The 21795-nt window shown below is 36.2% G+C and overlaps 2 protein-coding genes across 4 annotated transcripts in view; one reads left to right on the top strand and one right to left on the bottom strand.

Annotated features, from left to right (window-relative positions):
- The window catches only part of ERAP1 (endoplasmic reticulum aminopeptidase 1), a 35823-nt gene that overhangs the window by 7012 nt on the left and 7016 nt on the right, over positions 1-21795 (top strand). For all 3 annotated transcript variants that reach the window (XM_088130089.1, XM_088130090.1, XM_088130088.1), the window contains 16 exons: positions 1705-1843; positions 2393-2527; positions 4681-4801; positions 8682-8836; positions 9637-9750; positions 10784-10915; positions 11980-12111; positions 12212-12286; positions 13616-13767; positions 14270-14349; positions 14807-14990; positions 15728-15884; positions 17974-18158; positions 18343-18504; positions 21096-21236; positions 21354-21435. In XM_088130089.1, coding sequence (XP_087986215.1) covers positions 1705-1843; positions 2393-2527; positions 4681-4801; positions 8682-8836; positions 9637-9750; positions 10784-10915; positions 11980-12111; positions 12212-12286; positions 13616-13767; positions 14270-14349; positions 14807-14990; positions 15728-15884; positions 17974-18158; positions 18343-18504; positions 21096-21236; positions 21354-21435 — 2146 coding nt within the window. The remainder of the gene's footprint in view (positions 1-1704; positions 1844-2392; positions 2528-4680; positions 4802-8681; positions 8837-9636; positions 9751-10783; positions 10916-11979; positions 12112-12211; positions 12287-13615; positions 13768-14269; positions 14350-14806; positions 14991-15727; positions 15885-17973; positions 18159-18342; positions 18505-21095; positions 21237-21353; positions 21436-21795) is intronic.
- CAST (calpastatin) overlaps positions 19041-21795 on the bottom strand; it is a 75302-nt gene continuing 72547 nt past the window's right edge. Inside the window, exon 33 of the mRNA XM_088130091.1 lies at positions 19041-19461. The gene's annotated coding sequence lies outside the window, so the exon portion shown is untranslated. The remainder of the gene's footprint in view (positions 19462-21795) is intronic.

Here is a 21795-nt window from a genome sequence, read left to right as displayed (position 1 = left end):
AGCAGTTAAATTCTGTAGTAGTTCTAGTATCTGTGCTGTTTTCAAGGATGGTCTCATGAAACTGAGGTTTCTTGGGAGTCTTGAAAATACTGGATCAAGAAGCATCCACAAGATGCTCAATATTCCTTCAGGATGATTGCAACCCCACCAAAAAACTCAGAGATTAGAAGAAGGTTACTATTAACCAATAGTACCTCAAATCTTACCAGATTTAGCATTAGTTAATTAATCCCATCTAGGCTGTTAACAAATCATGATGGTAGTACAACATTACAGTTGCCTCACCTGAATGATGACAAAATGCAATTAAAAGTGGTGCCTACTACAAACTGAAGGGCCTTACCCTAAATCCTTCAATTATCTCACATAATGATTTCATACAGATTTTAAAGAGATATGTGAGATAAGATAGTACCCAGTGGAGTTGCTACAACTCAGCTGCCATAAGGTTGAGTATAAATCACCATATCTCCTAACCTGAACTAGTAAAATACTATGGTTGATTTTATTAAGTGTGTTGAAATCCAGGAAAATCAACAGGATCATCAGGATAATTGTTTCAGTGCGAGACTCTGGCCTGAACATGGATTGAAATTGATCTTGGTGATTTTTGCTCCAAAGGAAAGTATTTGTAAGTGGATGATAGTTATTACAGTTTGCCAGCTTCAGTTAGGATTTTTTTAAGAAGAGATCTCACAGTACCTCTTTTAATGCTTTAAACAAAACCTGTGTAACTTCCTGAACCCACCTTATCTAACTTAGTTCTCTGTATGAAACCCAGTTGGTCAATGGCTGAGGATACTGGTGGCTGTGTAATATCTCAATCATTTTCATCATCTTTAAGTTAAAACAACTGAAAACTAATTCCCCAAATAGGACCAGATAATAAGACATCTTCTTTGGTAAAATGCTAGGGAATTTTCTTCAAATTGCCTAGCAAATATGCCCCAGAAGGTTCCAATAAATATTTTCCAAGGTCCAGACGCAATACTTCTTATATTATGATAAGGCAATACAATATGACATTCAAATTTACCTTAACATTTCAATTACCATAGTGGTACCTGGATACTTTAAATTCAGAATTTGGGTTCTACTGTATGCAAAGTAGGTCTTCTGTTACTGACTAGTAGTTTCTCCCTTGCTATATTCATGTAATTGTTTCTGAAATAGATTTGGGACATTGATTTTGTTGCCCCTTTCTGCCATAGCACATTGTCATACAATGGTAAACTTATTCTGGTAGAGAGATCATTCTTCTTCCTTCAGCTTAATGGTAGTTCATAAAGGAGTATATGCAGTATTCTAGAATTGCTTATTTATTTTCAAGTATATCTTTTTCCCCAAAAAATAAATATTTGGAATATCTTTAACCAAGGAATCCAGTATAAAAACAAATCCATTATTAGACAGGCAATCTGAGAAGCTTTTCAAATTGTAAATTCTAGAAAAGCAGGTTATGATACAGACTATAATCTTCTGTACATGAATCTGAGAGTGCAGCCCACTAAGCAGAGGAACCTATTTCCAAAAAAACGTGTAAGCTTGCCTATTAATGGTGATGTTTTATAATTTTTTCTGATGAATAAAATATAAGGTAAATTATATTGCTGAGGTGAAATGTGCACTAGTAAACATTTTACTATGTATGTTTACATGCATGATCAGATTAAATGTAATCTATTTTTCTTTTCTTAATTCCAGGGTGCTTGCATCAACACATTTTGAGGCAACAGCTGCACGTACGGCCTTTCCTTGCTTTGATGAACCTGCATTAAAAGCAACATTTGCTATTAAGATCAGAAGAGACCCAAAGCACCTAGCACTATCTAATATGCCTTTGGTATATGTATACTTTACATATTTTAGTAGGCAGAATAAAAGAAAGAAAAATAGTTTTTAAAAGAAGACTGTAGTATAAAGAGTTTGTACATATATTGTGCACAAAATGTTTGCATCATATCAGAATAGAAAATTCAATGTTAATATACTGAAAAAAGTAAGAAAAGCTTGAAATCCAGGTTACTTATATCCTCAAAAATGGCATCCTTTCCTGTTTTGAGTTGCAACACTTTAATCTTTTTCTTGAAAGATGTCCAGTTTAACTTAATGAAGCTTTCTTCTGGGTAAATTTGGATAGAATTGCTCTGTAGGACATACTAATGCATAACTATTAATGAGTTGCATAGAAATACATTTGTAACATACATTTTAGTGGCCCTTCAAAAGGGAATTATAGCCTTTGCTCCAAAAAAAGATTTTCTAACAGAGTAAGGTTATTGTAATCAATGCTTTGTGCAATGAGAGAGTTTGTACAGAATTAATTCTTAATTCTGAACAATCTTAAAATTCTCAACTAGAGGCAAAAAGTAATTGTGTTTTTAAATTTTAGGTGAAATCAGTAAACATTAATGAATGGCTTACTGAAGACCAGTTCGACATCAGTGTAAAGATGAGCACTTACCTAGTAGCCTTCATTATTTCAGATTTTAAATCAGCTACCAAGAGGACCTTGCGTGGAATTAAGGTAATCATTTAGTATCAGCTGAATTATTTGTTGGCTGATTTTATCTGTATAAACATTTATACAGATTCAAGCACAAGCTAGAGGTTAGAAAATTATTTTTAAAAACAACAATCTGATTTTAAATAATTTTTCAGAAATTCCAAAGCCTATTGATGGAATACAGTAAGCAAATGCTTAGACTTGCACTGGTTGTATTCAAGCTGTTGAGCAAGGGTTACATAGGGTTTTTTGTTTTTTTTTAATGTTGATATTGTTTGCAAAGCAGTACAGTAATGCTGTATGTTCAGAACTGTTCTCAGTTGTTCATACCAGGCTTCTGCTAACAGGAGTAACTGAACATAACTCCTTCAGTGTGTTTAGGGTGACCCGAAAACTAGGAGCTTTGGCATGTCCCCGTCCTAACAAGACAGAGTTGGAAGCAAATACAACAGAACTACAGTGGGGAAAAAAAGTATTTAGTCAGCCACCAATTGTGCAAGTTCTCCCACTTAAAAAAGATGAGAGAGGCCTGTAATTTTCATCATAGGTATACCTCAACTATGAGAGACAAAATGGGGGGGGGGGGAAATCCAGAAAATCACGTCGTCTGATTTTTAAAGAATTTATTTGCAAATCATGGTGGAAAATAAGTATTTGGTCAATATCAAAAGTTCATCTCAGTATTTTGTTATATATCCTTTGTTGGCAATGACAGAGGTCAAACGTTTTCTGTAAGTCTTCACAAGGTTTTCACACACTCTTGCTGGTATTTTGGCCCATTCCTCCATGCAGATCTCCTCTAGAGCAGTGATGTTTTAGGGCTGTCGCTGGGCAACACAGACTTTCAACTCCCTCCAAAGGTTTTCCATGGGGTTGAGATCTGGAGACTGGCTAGGCCACTCCAGGACCTTGAAATGCTTCTTACGAAGCCACTCCTTCGTTGCCTGGACAGTGTGTTTGGGATCATTGTCATGCTGAAAGACCCAGCCACATTTCATCTTCAATGCCCTTGCTGATGGAAGGAGGTATTCACTCAAAATCTCACGATACATGGCCCCATTCATTCTTTCCTTTACACGGATCAGTCGTCCTGGTCCCTTTGCAGAAAAACAGCTCCAAAGCATGATGTTTCCACCCCCATGCTTCACAGTAGGTATGGTGTTCTTTGGATGCAACTCAGCATTCTCTCTCCTCCAAACACAACGAGTTTAGACCAAAACGTTCTACTTTGGTTTCATCTGGCCATATGACATTCTCCCAATCCTCTTCTGGATCATCCAGATGCTCTCTAGCAAACTTCAGACGGGTTTGAAGCAGGGGGACACGTCTGGCACTGCAGGATTTGAGTCCCTGGCGGCGTAGTGCATTACTGATGGTAGCCTTTGTTACTTTGGTCCCAGCTCTCTGCAGGTCATTCACTAGGTCCCCCCGTGTGGTTCTGGGATTTTTGCTCACCGTTCTTGTGATCATTTTGACCCCACAGGGTGAGATCTTGCATGGAGCCCCAGATCGAGGGAGATAATCAGTGGTCTTGTATGTCTTCCATTTTCTAATTATTGCTCCCACAGTTGATTTCTTCACACCAAGCTGCTTGCCTATTGCAGATTCAGTCTTCCCAGCCTGGTGCAGGTCTACAATTTTGTTTCTGGTGTCCTTCGACAGCTCTTTGGTCTTGGCCATAGTGGAGTTTGGACTGTGACTGTTTGAGGTTGTGGACAGGTGTCTTTTATACTGATAACAAGGTCAAACAGGTGCCATTACTACAGGTAACGAGTGGAGGACAGAGGAGCCTCTTAAAGAAGTAGTTACAGGTCTGTGAGAGCCAGACATCTTGCTTGTTTGTAGGTGACCAAATACTTATTTTCCACCATGATTTGCAAATAAATTCTTTAAAAATCAGACAATGTGATTTTCTGGATTTTTTTTCTCATTTTGTCTCTCATAGTTGAGGTATACCTATGATGAAAATTACAGGCCTCTCTCCTCTTTTTAAGTGGGAGAACTTGCACAATTGGTGGCTGACTAAATACTTTTTTGCCCCACTGTATCTGTTTTGATCTGCCTATTGCAATTGCCAGGTGCTGATTTGAGTACCTTGGGACTGTGTTCTGAGAAACTTATCTTGATGCATCTTAATAGTGCATTCAAAATCCATTCATGCTCGTGTCTTTTAGGTTTCAGTATATGCTGTGCCACATAAAATCAAACAAGCAGAGTATGCTTTGGATGCAGCAGTGAAACTTCTAGACTTCTATGAGGAATATTTTGGCATTCTGTATCCTTTGCCAAAACAAGGTATATATTATTCTGAGATACTTTAACAGCTGAAAAGTATGTTAACCAGCAAAATTAATTCTCTAAATTAAGGCCATTTTTTTATGTTTAAAAATCCTTTAGGTGTTAGATTAAAAAAAGACTTTTTTTTAACGTATATATAAAATAAATTCTTACTACAGTCTAAATTCTATTTGTGATAAGTTTCCTGCTAGGAAGTTAGACAGTTTTTAACCTCCTTTACATTATTGACTGACGTAAACTAATTCTAACCAACTGTAATATGGAATTTCAGATTGCAGTCCTATATATTTTAAAATGTTATTGAGTTTAGAATGATGTAGTTATGTCAGAAAAATCACCCACATAAAGAGTTCCAGATGAAATTCATGCATATAAACAGTCTTCTGTGAGAACATTTCATGTGCAGTCTCTGAAGCGCTATGCGTATCTAGATGTTGCTATCATCTTCTGCCATTGTGTTATTTTAAATTACACATTCTTTTTCAGTGCACATTACACAGAGTAATGCAAATGGTTATGTTTAGGAATAAACTTTCACCTAAATCATGCCAGAAATATTTATTTTTTCAAAATCTCCTGAAGAACGTTTTTTAAAAGGCCAAAAAGATTTAATGTATTGTCGAAGGCTTTCACGGCCAGCATACGATGGCTGGTGTGGGTCTTCCGGGCTGTGTGGCCGTGGTCTTGAAGTCTTGTTTCCTAACGTTTCACCAGCACCTGTGACCGGCATCTTCAGAGTGCAGGAGCACAGACAGGAGCAGTTCTCTCTGTACCCAGGGTGAAGTGACCCTTCTGTGGGTATTTATAGAGATCTGGGGTGGGATGGGGTGGGGGGGTTGGGTTACTGTGTGGCGGCTTGTTTTGGAGTCAGCATCTGTGTGTATTTTCCTGGGGATTAGGCAGGGTTTTTTCTTCTACTGAATTGTTAACGAGGGGCTGCTGGGGGTGATTAGCAAGTTCATTGTGTGAACTGTTCACATGTCCTGGTGGTTGAGCTGAGTTCATTGACCTTTTGCAGGCTGTATTTTTCAGGATTGGTAGCCAGGTTTTGTTGATTTTTAGACTCTCCTCTTTTTTATTGAAACTGTGCTGGTGTTTGTGAATCTCAATGGCTTCCTGGTATAGCCTGGTATAGTGGCTGTTGGTGTTATCCAGTATCTCTGTGTTTTCAAATAGGATTTTGTGTCCAGTGTGCTTGAGAGCATGTTCAGCTACTGCAGATTTTTCTGGTTGCTGTAGTCTGCAGTGTCTTTCATGTTCTTTTATCCTGGTATGGATGCTGCGTTTTGTGGTCCCGATGTATACTTGTCCGCAACTGCATGGTATGCGGTATACTCCTGCAGCGGTGAGGGGATCCCTTTTGTCTTTTGCTGATTTTAGCACTTCTTGTACTTTTCTGGTGGGTCTGAAGATTGTTTGGAAATTGTGTTTTTCCATCAGTTTTCCCATGCGGTCTGTGACCCCTTTGATATAGGGCAGAAATACTTTATTGGTGGGTGGCTGTTTTTCTTCTTCAGTCGCATGTTGCTTTCTTGGTTTGATGGCTCTTTTTATTTCATTCTTGGAGTAGCCATTCGCTTGTAGGACCCAATTAAGGGTGATAAGGGGTGAGATAGCAAGGATCCTACGGAGAGCAAAGCCCCCCACCAGCAACATAACGAGGAAAGAGAGAAATGCCATAGAAACCCTCAATTCGGACCCCGATATCATCATCCTGCCGGCTGACAAGGGCAACGCCACGGTAATTATGGAAACAGATGAATACAAAGACAAAGTTAGAGAATTACTAGACCCCACCACATACAGAAAACTAAAACGGGATCCGACCAGCAAAATCATGAAACAAACCAACACCCTGACGAGGAACTCCTCCCTTCACCCCAATGCACTTCAACGCATATGCAAGACAGAAGCCCTTACACCCAGACTATACGGACTCCCCAAAATCCACAAAGACTCGATCCCACTCAGACCCATCGTAAGCGCCATTGGCTCCCCGACATATGAATTATCCAAACATCTGGCCACCCTTCTACAGACCCACGTGGGACAGACTCCAGCCCATATCAGAGACTCCGGACATTTCATCGAGAAAATCAGCACCCTGAAACTCAACCCCACAGACAAACTGGTCAGCTTTGACGTGGTCTCCCTGTTCACTAAGGTACCAGTGAGGGACACCCTGGCACTCATCAAACAGATCTTTCCAGAAGACATCACAGCCCTATTTCAGCACTGCCTAACAACCAGTTACTTCCTATGGGACAATGAGTACTATGAACAGATGGATGGCGTTGCCATGGGAAGCCCCCTGAGCCCAGTCGTAGCAAATTTCTACATGGAACATTTTGAAAAACGGGCTTTAGAAACCGCACCCGTTACCCCAACAGTCTGGCTCCGATTTGTGGATGACACCTTCGCAATTTGGAGTCAGGATGAAGAAGACCTACAGAAGTTCCTGAACCACCTAAACAGCATCCACCCCAATATACAATTCACCATGGAAAAAGAAGTGGATGGCCAACTTCCATTTCTAGACACGTTGGTCATACGCAAACCAGACCTCAAATTAGGACACAAAGTCTACAGAAAACCCACCCACACAGACCGGTACCTACACAAACTCCAACCACCACCCACGTCAGAAAAGAGGCATTATCAAAACCCTCATGGATCGTGCCAATCGGATCTGCGAAACCCAATTCCTAAACTCTGAACTTAACCACCTTAATTGGGTCCTACAAGCGAATGGCTACTCCAAGAATGAAATAAAAAGAGCCATCAAACCAAGAAAGCAACATGCGACTGAAGAAGAAAAACAGCCACCCACCAATAAAGTATTTCTGCCCTATATCAAAGGGGTCACAGACCGCATGGGAAAACTGATGGAAAAACACAATTTCCAAACAATCTTCAGACCCACCAGAAAAGTACAAGAAGTGCTAAAATCAGCAAAAGACAAAAGGGATCCCCTCACCGCTGCAGGAGTATACCGCATACCATGCAGTTGCGGACAAGTATACATCGGGACCACAAAACGCAGCATCCATACCAGGATAAAAGAACATGAAAGACACTGCAGACTACAGCAACCAGAAAAATCTGCAGTAGCTGAACATGCTCTCAAGCACACTGGACACAAAATCCTATTTGAAAACACAGAGATACTGGACAACACCAACAGCCACTATACCAGGCTATACCGGGAAGCCATTGAGATTCACAAACACCAGCACAGTTTCAATAAAAAAGAGGAGAGTCTAAAAATCAACAAAACCTGGCTACCAATCCTGAAAAATACAGCCTGCAAAAGGTCAATGAACTCAGCTCAACCACCAGGACATGTGAACAGTTCACACAATGAACTTGCTAATCACCCCCAGCAGCCCCTCGTTAACAATTCAGTAGAAGAAAAACCCTGCCTAATCCCCAGGAAAATACACACAGATGCTGACTCCAAAACAAGCAGCCACTCAGTAACCCAACCCCCCCCACCCCACCCCACCCCACCCCAGATCTCTATAAATACCCACAGAAGGGTCACTTCACCCTGGGTACAGAGAGAACTGCTCCTGTCTGTGCTCCTGCACTCTGAAGATGCCGGTCACAGGTGCTGGCGAAACGTTAGGAAACAAGACTTCAAGACCACGGCCACACAGCCCGGAAGACCCACACCAGCCAAAAAGATTTAACGGTTACCCACAGCACTTTTGAAAAATTGCCATATCACTAAATATTTGAACTGATACTGTCTGTGTGTGAGAAAGAGTGTTAGTTGTGTGTTAGTTAACGTGCATACAGACTTCTTTCAAGGTATACTTGTTACTATATGGTGTAAACACGTTTTAAGAAAATTACTAATAATATTTAATTACAGATCTAGCAGCTATTCCCGATTTTCAGTCTGGTGCAATGGAAAATTGGGGATTGACCACATACAGGGAATCTGCTTTGTTATATGATTCTGAAAAATCCTCAGCATCAAGGAAACTTGGAATTACTTTGATGGTAGCCCATGAACTTGCTCATCAGGTAAATGGTGGTTTGTGTTTCAGATATGAAATTAAGAGCTATATTTTAATTATCTGGACACCAACTCCCTCTGAAATCAGAGAAGTAACATCAATTGACTGCTACATTGTGACATGTTTATGTAAATGACACAAGCCAGTGTATATGAAATTCTGTTCTCGTAATAGCTAACAGAATCTACAACGTGATTTCTTAGATGAACCGCTTTATGTAATTTAGAAAAGACATGAATTATTCTATCTTCTGAATCAGTGGAACTTTTCAGAGAGAGTAGATTCACATGCATGCTTTCCATTCACCAGTGAACAAGCTACATACAGTTTTAGTGATACTACATAAATGTTTAGGTTTTAGTGATTTCAACAGGAGGAAAAATAGGCACCTGCTTACATTCCAGTTATTTTTGACTGGATTAGATGTGAATATTTTATTTGAGATAGTTGGCTGCCTGTCCTATAGAAATTCAGTAAGAGTTGGTTCTTGTAAATACATTCCTGTGGAAATTCCAGTTGCCTCCTTAAAAACTGCCCAATCAATGCCAAATAATCAGCCTAAAGGTTCATAATGCTGGAATTAGCTGCTAGTATATGTATTGGAGATGCTGTACATGCCCAGCTTGCATAAGCAACTAATGTTAGGTGTTGTCTATTGTTTGTTCTTCAACAAAAGTCTGTTGAGTGGGCACAGAACAATGCCAGGCTATACATTTACTTTGTTCCCCACCCATGAAATGTAGACATTTTCAAGTTGGTTATTGTCTCAAGAATTGTCTCAATCCTGCTATGTGTTCTTTTTTATAGTGGTTTGGAAATTTGGTCACAATGGAATGGTGGAATGATCTTTGGCTTAATGAAGGTTTTGCGAAGTTTATGGAATTTGTATCAGTAAGCAAGACCCACCCAGAACTAAAAGTTGTGAGTATTGTTCCCCCCCCCCATTTTTAATAACATGCCAGGAAAGTTCCAGGACTGGAGATAGACACATTCCTCCCCATATAGATTTGCACTAGGACAGGGTCAGCAAAATTTTCAGGCAGTGGGCACCATTGTCCAATACTGCCCACAGCATAATAATTAAACAGTGGAATCAATGAGTGCCACCTAATGGGTGAATGGATGGCTTGGCCCTGTGCTGTGTTGCTTATTACTGCATCAGAAAATTGCCAACTCCAAGCCTGAGTGTTTTATAATTGTACTGTGAGGGGTATCACTTCCCCATAACACTAATCCTATTATTCTCTAAGATACTTGTGAAGTTAAGCCCTAAGATAAAATAACCCTAGAAGTTTGTTCCTGCTATTCCCTGTCCTCCCTTTTTTCTTTTGGGAGGTGGGATGTTTGAATGGAGTCCCCCCAACATTCCAGTTGTTCTCAGTTCGTAAAGGTAACACATTATCTTCCTTCTGTTTTTAACTGAGACCAATATTATCAGACAAATAATATGGAACACCTTAAACACTAGCTAATTTATTAGAGCATAAGTTTTTATAGACTAGAATTCATTTCATCGTGTAGATGAAATATTAGCCTATCAATATTTAATTCAATACTTGAATAAAACCTCATAGAATAATGACGTTTTATCCCAGTAATAATAAAGATAAGCATGTTATCAGCAGAAGTATTTTGTAAACAGATATAATAATTATTTTACATAATTTAACCGCAGTCTGGATTTGGAAGGGGGGGTTAAAGTTTCATTTTACTTTGGCCACCTTGTTTACCTAAGTGGTCTGTGGTGGAAGATCTACATACACTAACTGTCCACAGCTACCAAAAATAATGTTACTCAAAAATGTGTATAAGGCAGCTTGAAGTCATAAATGAAAAAATAAAGTATTAATTCTGTATAGGGAATTAAGTGCAAGTTCTTCTCTCTTAATGTCTCATTTAGAAATCAGCTCAAAATCTCCTAAGACTAGTTTGGGCTTCTTTTTCTTTTGTTTAGGAAGATTACTTTTTAAACAAGTATTTTGATGCCATGGAGGTAGATGTTTTAGATTCTTCACATCCCATATCGACTCCTGTTGAAGATCCAGCTCAGATTCTAGAAATGTTTGATGATGTTTCCTACGATAAGGTAAAATAAGAAATTTTGGCTAAGTTTAATAAATCTGGGTACTATCTTTCAAACTGGAAAGTGAATTTCATATTCACTTTTAAGATGGTCAGTCTATATGATATTCTGATGTTCAGTTAAATGTTTGTGAGCATATGGCTGCCTCAAATTTTACATCTGCAGGAATACTAAGCCTCTGTTATAGAAAAATAAAGCTTAAATCTGTAATTAGTCCTTTTGTGTCCCAGGATACTCCATTCCATTTCTCCTGCTTTTGCCTTTGTCTCTTCACAGTGGATAATCACTATTCTGTAGTCAACTGAACACGTGCGGTCCTCTTTGGGCTGGGGGAGGTTATAGGGGCGAGTCCTCCTTTTAATTTTTTTAACCTTTTTTATTTATATGCAGACCCCTCCCTCTCTCCCCCCTGCCCCCTATATACACATGCAGAGAGAGAGAGAGAGAGATAAACTGGCAAAATTTATAAATGTACTTAATAAATTTTGGTCCTAAAATTTTAGTTTGGTCAGCGGAATAATTGCTTTGTTAATGGACTGTGCCATCATTACTAAAATATTAGCTATATAGATTTTAAGATTATTGGTGTGCAAACAGTACAAATCTGAAAAATTTAGTTTTAATTAAATTTTGCTCAAATATATTATTTAAATATATTTTATTTGATTCTGATGTAATTTTTATGAATTCAGGCTCAGTGAGTGCATGTTTTTGTTTCAAAGATTATTATCCATATTCTTCATTTTATTGCCCCTATAGACAATTCATGTCACCATTCACTTTAATCTGTTGTGAACCATTTATACATGAGTGTCCATCCATTACGTTAAACTCAGCAGTTCATTGCACTTTAAAGGCCAACAAAATGTAGACCAACTTTAGATGCAAGAAAAATAGATATCCATCTATGAGAAACATTTTTAGAATTATTTATTTCAGTCTGCAGAGACAAAACAAACTCAGAATTTTGTGCCATAATCAAAGATTAAATGGACATTATATTTGTCCAAATTCCTAAGCATGAAAAAACAACAGATGTATTCTGTATTATTTCATTCTCTTTACAGGGAGCTTGTATTCTCAATATGCTACAGGATTATCTCAGCCCAGAAGTTTTTAAAGCTGGTCTTATAAAATATTTGTTGCGATTCAGTTATCAGAACACACAAAACAAAGATTTATGGGAGAGCTTGTCAGATGCAAGTATTTCTTACATTTCTTCTACCAAAATATCTAGTTTTAAAATGTTTTTGAGCAGCATTGATGTTCATGTTGTGATATCTTTAATAACAATAATAGGTTTGTCCAACTGCTGATGGAAGCCAAATACAAAATGAAGTTTGTATCAGAAACAAGGAGAGAAACTTAAATTCAGTGAGCTAAATTTTTATTATATATTATATATTCCTATTCATAAGTAATAATGGTGTGATAGATTCTTTTCATTTGTAAAGTTGTAGAGGTATGCAAAATTTAGAACATTTTGCGATTGAAATGGGTTACTTCAGTATTATCCACAGAACCTTTGAGTACTGTTCCAACCTTTCTGAAAAAGTCTGAACTCAAAGTGACTGTTTTGAGCTCAGAACAGTTGTTCCAAACTCAAAACAGGATCTTTCAAGTTCAGACAGGGATTTTGAATTGTTTTGCATACTGCTAAAGGTTGTATTGTGTAATAACTTGATATTTGGGGACTAAGAATTTAAATCAGTAAAACTGATTACTGCTATGCAGTCATTTGACAAAGGGCAATATCTGAAGGGAGCACCACCAATTTATGAGCTAAGATATGTTAGAATATTCCAAAATATTGCAAAAAATCACAGGTATTTGTTTTGGATTGTATTCATGTCCAGTTCTCTCAAAAAGCTTGTAGTAGAGTTTTATCAGGTTGCTCCATAAATAATTTTTTAGCATATAGGCAAAACATAACAAAAGCTATAGGTCCCCTGACAGTTATACATTTAAAAAAAAGTATTTACATTTTCCCTATCAGTTGTATATTATCCTAGTTCATCCCTAATATAAATAAAAAATTTCCAATGTATGAAACATGGTGAACCTTGAGATTTCTTTCATGGCCACATATGTTTGAAAACTTGGTTTTTTTTAAAAAAAATAATGCTTAGTAAAAACAGCCCATGATTGAAGTACTGTATTGGTCTTGTTCTCAAACCATAACTTAAATAAAGCATTGTTTGAATGGAATTTTTAAAAGTTCATCAACTTATTTGGAGAATTATAGCTGATTAAAATATAAAAAATGACAGAGCCTGATTACTTTGCTGGTGTGGAAGGGGAGGAAAGGTGGGGGTACACAAGTTTAACTTGTTCTGCACGTAGCAAATAACAATTTCTTATAATAACCAAGTTGGGACATGGTTTAGGGACTGTACAGCTAGAGAAAATAATCCAAAAAGGAGTCTTGTTCCTCTGATACATAAATGGTTGGAAATAAAAATGAAGAATCTGGAACTTCTTAGTGTCATCATTTGATTGTTACAAGAACCCTTAAGTGATGATCATAAACATTTCCTCCTTATGCTGAAAAGATAGTATCACAGTTGAAGACATTGCATTGTTGATTCTGACTAATTATTGAAATATAGCATGCTTGTATTTTTTTAATTTCTGTGACTACTGCTTTTTTATCAATGCATATAATTCTATGTTTTTGTTCATATTTTTGTAACTTATATATAGCACTGGACCAAAGTTGCACTCCATGATGTGCAGACAGTGATGAACACTTGGACATTCCAAAAAGGATTTCCTCTAGTGACAGTTACTGTTAAAGGAAAAAATGTCCATCTACAACAAGAACATTTTTCAAAGAACTCTAGTGTATCAACTGGGTAATGACAAAGGAACAGATGAGGCTTGTTTTGATTATGCTTTCGATTAGTTCTACTTCATGATATGGGCTAGTAAAAGAAATGTATGTATGATATTCCTTTAAATGCTGAAATACCAGAGTGTATATCGGCTTCCCTCATTCCTTTTAACAGCATAAGTTAAATAGTTAAATAGACAAACTTATACACACATATGTTTCTGACTGGCAATTACTCATTAAATTTACTCCAGAGTAAACATCAAATAGATGTGAAAACAGTAATAATTTCCATTAATGTGGGAGGAAGGTTGAGTCAACCATTTAAATACTTTTTAGAAACACAGGCTTATTTTCAACTTCATAAATCTGTCCTTGTTTCTACAATGCTCCTCTCAAGTTTACAACTTCTATTTATCCCACAAAGTTATGCAGCTCAGGGTTTTTTTTTAAATGCATTCATTTTAACTGTTTAAAATAATTCAGTTTGTTTCAAAAATCACAGTGCTGATTTTGTTTTTTAGGAATCTATGGCATATCCCATTGACATATATTACCAATAAATGTAATGATATTCAGAGGTTCTTGCTGACAACCAAAACAAGTAAGTATAACTTAAATGGTGGAGACCTACATAAGATTTCAAACATTAAACAATAGAGGAGTGCAAAACATTTTGTAGTCAAAACATTCCAAAGTTGGCTCAACCCTGAAATATATCATTCTGACTTGGAACAGAGACTGGAATGACCATTCTGAGGTTGCATTTTTTTATCACAAAGCATTTTGCATAACTCTATTAAATAACAATATATTTTCATCAATTCTTGAAACATATAATAAATTATTGTGGAAGTGTTTAAAAATAGAGAATACTGAATTTTAAGGTTGTGGTATCACTTTAGTCACTGAAAATAAGTGCATTTCTACAAAGCAGTTGTGTGATATGGTATTGAAGGTATATCTTTAAAACAGTATTAATGTAGCAAATCCTTTTAATGATTTGATGAATGTAAATAAACTCAGGTGTTTCTGTGGATTGTGATATATTTTACTTTTAGATGATATAGTCCTCCCAGAAGAAGTGGAGTGGATAAAATTTAACGTAGGAATGAATGGTTATTATATTGTGCATTATGGAGATCATGGCTGGGATGCTCTAATTCGCCTGTTAAAAGACAATCATGAAACAATAAGCAGCAATGACCGAGCGAGCCTCATTAACAGTGCATTCCAGCTGGTGAGGTAAGGGATTAGAGGATTTGCACAGGCTTAATATTTTGGGACTGGGGAGTGAAGGAAATAAGCAAGCTCTAAGAAGCAGCTCACTTAGGAGACACTTCTTTTAAAGAAGGATGTGTGCTCTTCCTGGAAAACAAGCTTATTCCATGTTTGTGCAAAAGACAGTGGTTGAAGTATACTGAATATCTGAATATAGCCAAAGGTAGGGTACAACGTGAATTAAGAAAGGAAATAACTGTTATACTGTATATTAATAAATACTATTAGAATGTAAGACAGAAGTTATGCACCCTTGTACTGTTCTGATTTCCCAAGCTGAGAATTGTGCCAAGGGGTTTAAACTGAGATAGTCCAAGGCCATATAACACATAGTTTAAAAACACAAGTAGATGAAAATTGAGCTTAAAATGTGCTGAAGGCCACAGAGCTATACCAGTGCATTCTGAGAATAAGAATTCAGACCCCTTTCATGGGAGTAGCTGAGGTATATCAGCTCTAAACATATATTGCTAAGTTTCAGTGTATCTAATATCTAGATTTGCTTTTTAGACAAATACATCACTAGATGTATCCAAAGATACCTGGATTTTTGTACCTAATAACAATACATTTGATTTATGTTTAGCCATCACTAAAACAAAAAAACTGAAATTTATTTGGTTAATATCTATTAATTAGAAAATTCATAGAGAAGATGAATATTTTTTATTTATTAAAACAGACATTTTCTATTTCCTCAGTGCTGGAAAACTGTCAATTACAAAAGCTCTTGATTTAACATTATACTTAAAACATGAATCTGAAGTTACTCCTGTATATCAAGGCCTGAATGAGCTAATCCCTCTGTATAAACTGCTGGAGAAGACAAACTTAAGTGACACGGAACAACAATTAAAGGTAAAATAGGAAAGAGCTAAAGCAGAATAAAACTGAAAAATTACATAGATTTTTAAATAATCAATGGATATGTTTATGCTAGAATGTAATGAATCCTATTTTGTTTCTTTTTAAACTTAATAATTCCAAGATGGAGTAATTCAAGGCAAATTCTTTACAGAATAACACATCTTTTTGTAGATGGATTCCAGAAGTATAGCACAACAGAATTGTACTGAGGAGGGGAAAATGTATTGCTGATCTAAATAGGCCTCAGGATATTAATGAAGTTGATCAGGATTGGGCGGTCAAATGGGTTGGGGGGGACTATGAACCCATAGTCTTAAGCTCCAAATTGTCTTTCAGTAAACTGGAATAATCCTTCCATTCATGCAAGATATTTCAGTTAGGTAGATATTTTCATTGTTGGAACAGTGGTAATTTTCATAGGTGGTTCTTCTCCATGGAGCCCCCATTGCCATCTCATGCTATCCTCTAAAATCTTTGAGGTTCTGAGGCAGATTTTTGGAACAGGAAACTGAAAACATGAAAATCCTCCCCCACACACATGCATACAAACTAATATATCAGCAGAATATTCTAGGATCAGGATTGATCATCAGGATTCTTCATCAGGATTAATTGGACAGATACCAAAATTAAAAAACAGGTTACCCATGAATCTCCCTTAATTTTCTCCCAACAATAATAACCATGTGAGATAAGCTTGGCTAATACCACCCAATGAGTTTTCAAGGCAGAGGATGGTTTTCGATCTTCCCAGTTCTAGTCAACATTGTAGCCACTGTTAATACCAATATAAACACATTCCAAGTAACAGTATTACTAGACTAGCTCTTTATTAGAATATGTTCTTTTACTAGAGCTCCTTCTAGATACAGAATCAGCTGATAAACTTCCAGCCAATTTTCTTCTCTTTAGAAGATGTATGGAAATTGGAAATTAATATGCATTGGTTAAGAATAATCTTTAAAATAAAGTTAGAGTTGGTTGACATGTAAGGCACTCAATTACATATTACAGTATGTGTACCTACTGAGTACTCCATTTATCTTAATAAGGTTTGTCAGCCATTAAGCAGTGGAACAGTCTGCTTCCTGAAGTCTTGGAGCTCTGACATTGGAGGTTTTCAAGCAAAGCTTGGACAGCCATTGTGTGGGATAAGAAGGTTCCTGCCCTGGGTAGAGGGTTGGTGTGGAAGACCTGCAAGGTCTCTTCCAGCCCTATAATTCTGTGACTCTAAGTTTTTGTATGTTTCTCAGTTTCAAGAAATCAAATAACTTGTGAGTTTAAAAAAAAAATAACCATGCACATCTTCTACATATACATTCCGAACAGTCTCCTATTCCCTAAACAGAGATAATAGAGTATCTTCCATTCCTTTACAGCTTGGCAAATAAGGGTAGTAAATATAGGCCAAATCTGTAAGGCCTGGAATTTCCAATAATTTCTTTTTTTAATAATCCCTTCCCTTTAATATCCTTTAATAATCCTTTTCTAATAATCCCCTTTTTTAATAATCCCTTTTTTAATAATCCCTAAAGCACTGATGATGTTACCTATCCCCTCCCTTACACTCCCTTCCCTTTAATAATCCCTTCCCTTTAACCCCTTTAATAATCTCTTTTTTTAATAATCCCTAAAGCACTAATGATGTTACCTAGTCTGGTAATGAAACGCTTGCAAGCAAATAACCAAGCTCAGAGAGCACCAAGGACTCCACAGTTCAACCCTGAGCTACATGTATTGTCTTCTGTTGGAATCCCTTCAACAATATAGACTACAGTGATGTTATTACTAGGACTCTAACATACAAATATATAGGCATGCACATAGGATCACAATTTTATAAACAAAATCACATATCATCTGAAATAGTTTTTGTCTCCATTGTTTTTGATTATTAAAAGAAATTGTTCCTTAAACCATAGGGAGCATACATCCTATCCAGCTTTCTGTTTGTGATTTATGGAAGAAAGATAGAAGCAATATGATTTTTTATTGAATAACAAGATTGCTAGTTACTGTTTTAAATAACTGATTTACATTTATTACAAGCTGATTTTTTTTATTTCACAAATAATTCTAGGCATATATAGTCAATCTATTTAAAAATATGATTGACAAACAGTCATGGGATGATAAAGGTACAGTGCCTGAGCAAATGCTTCAGAGCTCCCTACTTACATTTGCATGTGTACGCAAATACCAACCATGTGTAGACAAGGCAAAAGAGTACTTCATGAAATGGAAGAACTCGGATGGGACTCTCAAGTATGTATTTCACTTTTTAAGGGGTGCCTTAAACAATATCCTTCCATCTTCAGGGAGAAGGCATCTGTTCAGGGGTCCTGTAATCCTGTTTGGTGGGAGTAGTACTTTGCAGTTGAATCAAATAACTATCAATAATTTATTAATTTTTTTTCTCAGAAAATAATATGAGCACAATTTGTTACAGGTTGCCCAATAACGTTAAGATGGCAGTATATGCGGTTGGAATACAAACTGATGAAAACTGGGATTTCCTTTTTAGCAAGTATCAGCTACCTGAATTCGACACTGAAAAGAATCAGATTGAAGCTGTACTCAGTCTGAGCCAAAATAAAGAAAAGCTTCAATGGTAAGTATTCTTTAAGTAGCATAGGTGTTTTAAATTCAAAGGAACTAGTTCATATATTAACATTACAGCCCCCTCCACACCCATTTCTTACATTTTCATGACCATTTAATAGTTATACAATAACTGTTACTGGGGGAAACAATTATAATGGAATTACAATTGTTTAATTATACATTAGTTACATATGTTGTTAATATGTGCTAGACAGAAATGCAGTTTTGCATGACTATTCCGGGGCAGGGGTGGGCAGCTTGTATGGAACAAGGAATGATAGACTGATTTTTCAATAAGGAGTAGGAAACAGCTAAGCAATAGCTTTTAATCTTCTGTTCCAGGCTATATTTTCTTCACCTTTATATTTTCACCTGTTTAGTTGTTTTTATTTATATTTAATCACTAGAATTTTATTTCATTAAAAAATCCATTCTGCATTCACAATCAGCCTTTTTTATGAATAATTTTTATTAAAAGATTTTACAAAGATTTAAAAAACTACAGAAACATAGAAGAAATAGAAAAAGATTATGAAAGGGTAAAAGAAAAAGTGAAGAATAAAAAAAACAATAAAAAGAAAAATATCCAAAGAAGCGACTTCCAGTCTTTTTGCAGCAGTTACAAACATAGCAATTACCATCTCCACCCTCCCATAATGCATATCATAGTTCCCTTCTCCCTATAAACAAACAATAAATCCTAAAATCAGCAGTTCATTTTTATCCATTTTCAGCAAAAAATCTATAAAGGGTTTCCAGTCTTTTATAAAAGTAGTTGTAATTCCCTCCTAAATCAAACAAGTCAGTTTATCCATTTCTGCAAACTCAGCCATCTTCACAATCCATTCATCCATTATTGGTGTTTCTGTGGTCTTCCATCATTGTGCATATAATAGCCTTGCTGCAGTTACCATATATAAAACCAATCGTCCATGAGCCTTTTCTGGTTGAGTGTCCATAAGTCCTAATAAGAAAAGTTCCAGTTTCATCTGAATATTAATTTTTAAAACTCTCTGCATCACTATATGTATTCATTTCCAGTATCTTTTTGGTTTTTCACAAGTCCACCATGCATGATAAAATGTCCCTTCATATTTTTCACATTTCCAACAGTGATTAGAAGTACTTTTATGCATCTAGGCAATTTCTCTGGTGTCATATACCACAGGTACATCATTTTAAAAAAGCTTTCTTTTAAATTGTAAAACAATGTGAATTTCAGACCTTTTAACCACATTCTCTCCCATTGATCCATTTGAATGTTATAACCAAAATTCTTGGCCCAATTTACCATACATTCTTTAACTTGCACTTCCTCCATTTCAAATGTCAACAAAAGTTTATACACTTTAGCAATCACTGTTCATCATTTGTACATAATTAATTTTCAAATTCCATTTTATCACATTCTATTCCTGGTACTTTTTTAATCTATATTAAATCTTTCTCTTAATTGTGCATATGAGAACCATTGAAAACTAATCCCTCTGCAGTCAATTTTTCTCTTGATTTCATCTTAAGCTCCCCATTTTCCTGTGCTAGTAAGTCTTTATATGTTAACCCACATTCACAATCATCTTTTCCAAAAGATGATTTTTCTCTGCTTTTAGCTAAATTCCAGTCAGCCTTCTGTTTTCTTTCTTCTGCACTCCATAACCTCTTTTATACTTCGTAAACAGAGCAAAGGGGGGGAAAATTGTCCAGGGTCTGACACAGTAAAATAATTCCATTCAGTACCTACATTTCTACTCTGTGTTACTGTGTTCTTAGAGAAGATGAAGAAAATACAAAAAATTTTTAAATCTCTAAGAGACATGAAACTTTTTCTCAGCCATTTTTACAAAAATATTTCTGATTATGGCTATTGATAGCTGGAATAGATTTTTCAGGAGTTGGTTGGGCTAACTTGGCACAACTTGTTTTTTCCTCTATTCTTTTTCTCTTTGAAAAAAATGTCAAATTTGGGATGGTGCAAATACTTATAAAAAGGGCAATAATGACGACTTTGGCTAATACATTTGTCCTTCTCTAAAATGGGAAACTTTCAAACTTTAATGTATTTTTTCCTATTTGGAACAGATGACAGTATTAATGTTTTCAAAGTATATTATAAAGTTAAGCCAAGCTAAATATAACGTGGGGGAGAGGTGAGGTTAATGAAATTAGGGAATACCTACCAGATTAGACAAAAAATTGGATAAAGTTGTCTAGACTTCCTTCATGTTGTGCATATATTCTACTATAGATATATTAAAAGACAGAAGAAGAAAATAAAAACAGTTGTCTGGAATTGATTCATTTGCATGTAAGCCACTTAGAAGCATGGGATAAATCAAATACTATTTTTGTGAAACAATACCTGCCAAGAATGGCTGGTGGGACAAGAAAATTTAGAGCACCATTACTTTGGGGGAATAGTAGCTATCCAGCAGAGTGAACCAGTAAAAGAAGAAATTAAGAAAGATGTATTACTTTTGATGTTGCACTCCATGCACTTTCAGATTAAGAAAGCTTCAATAAGTTTTTTCTTAACAAATCTACGTGTATCTCATGTATCCATGTTTAATTTAAAAACTTGTTTGATCATGTTCTTTTTAGGTTACTGGATCAAGCACTGCAAGGTGACATAATGAAGACTCAGGAACTTCCTCTTATACTTATCAGTGTTGGAAGGAATCCTTATGGATATCAATTAGCTTGGAAGTTTTTCAAACAAAACTGGCATAAACTTGTAAAAAAGTATGTGTGATCTTTAAGTATTATTCCAATTCTTGCATTTTATTTTATTTTGAGGAAGCCTACAAAACTGTTTACTTCATTGATGTTTGTTACTGGTTTTGTTTGTTTTTCCTGTAGATTTGAACTTGGCTCAGCCTCACTTGCACGAATAATTAGTGGAATAACAAATCAGTATTCCACAAGGGAACAGCTTGCTGAGGTAAATATAGTTTTGACAGTCTATATTACATAAGTAACTGTGACACAATGTTTTTATCTTAAATCAGTTCAAACCATTTATATAGACTGAAATTGGTACAGTATATACTAATAATGTTTATACTCTAGTTCTGTGTACACACACGTGTGTGTGTATGTGTGTGTGCCCTCAAGCCAGTCTTGACTTACGGGAACTCTATAGACAACTCTATGCATATACATACATACATACACGCAACATTTTTGGAAGTGGTTTGCCATTACATTCTTCTTAGGGCTGAAAGAGAGTGACTGGTCCAAGGTCACCCAGCTGGCTTCCATATTTAAGAACTTTAGTTTTTGGTCCACTGCCTTTAATCAC

Source organism: Python bivittatus, unplaced genomic scaffold (assembly GCF_059951505.1).
Source record: "Python bivittatus isolate LINGU-HERP-01145 unplaced genomic scaffold, Pbiv_v1 ctg000850_np1212, whole genome shotgun sequence".
Taxonomy (NCBI): Eukaryota; Metazoa; Chordata; class Lepidosauria; order Squamata; family Pythonidae; genus Python; species Python bivittatus.
Note: the sequence above shows the minus strand (reverse complement) of the source record. Positions and strands in the feature narration are given on the sequence as shown.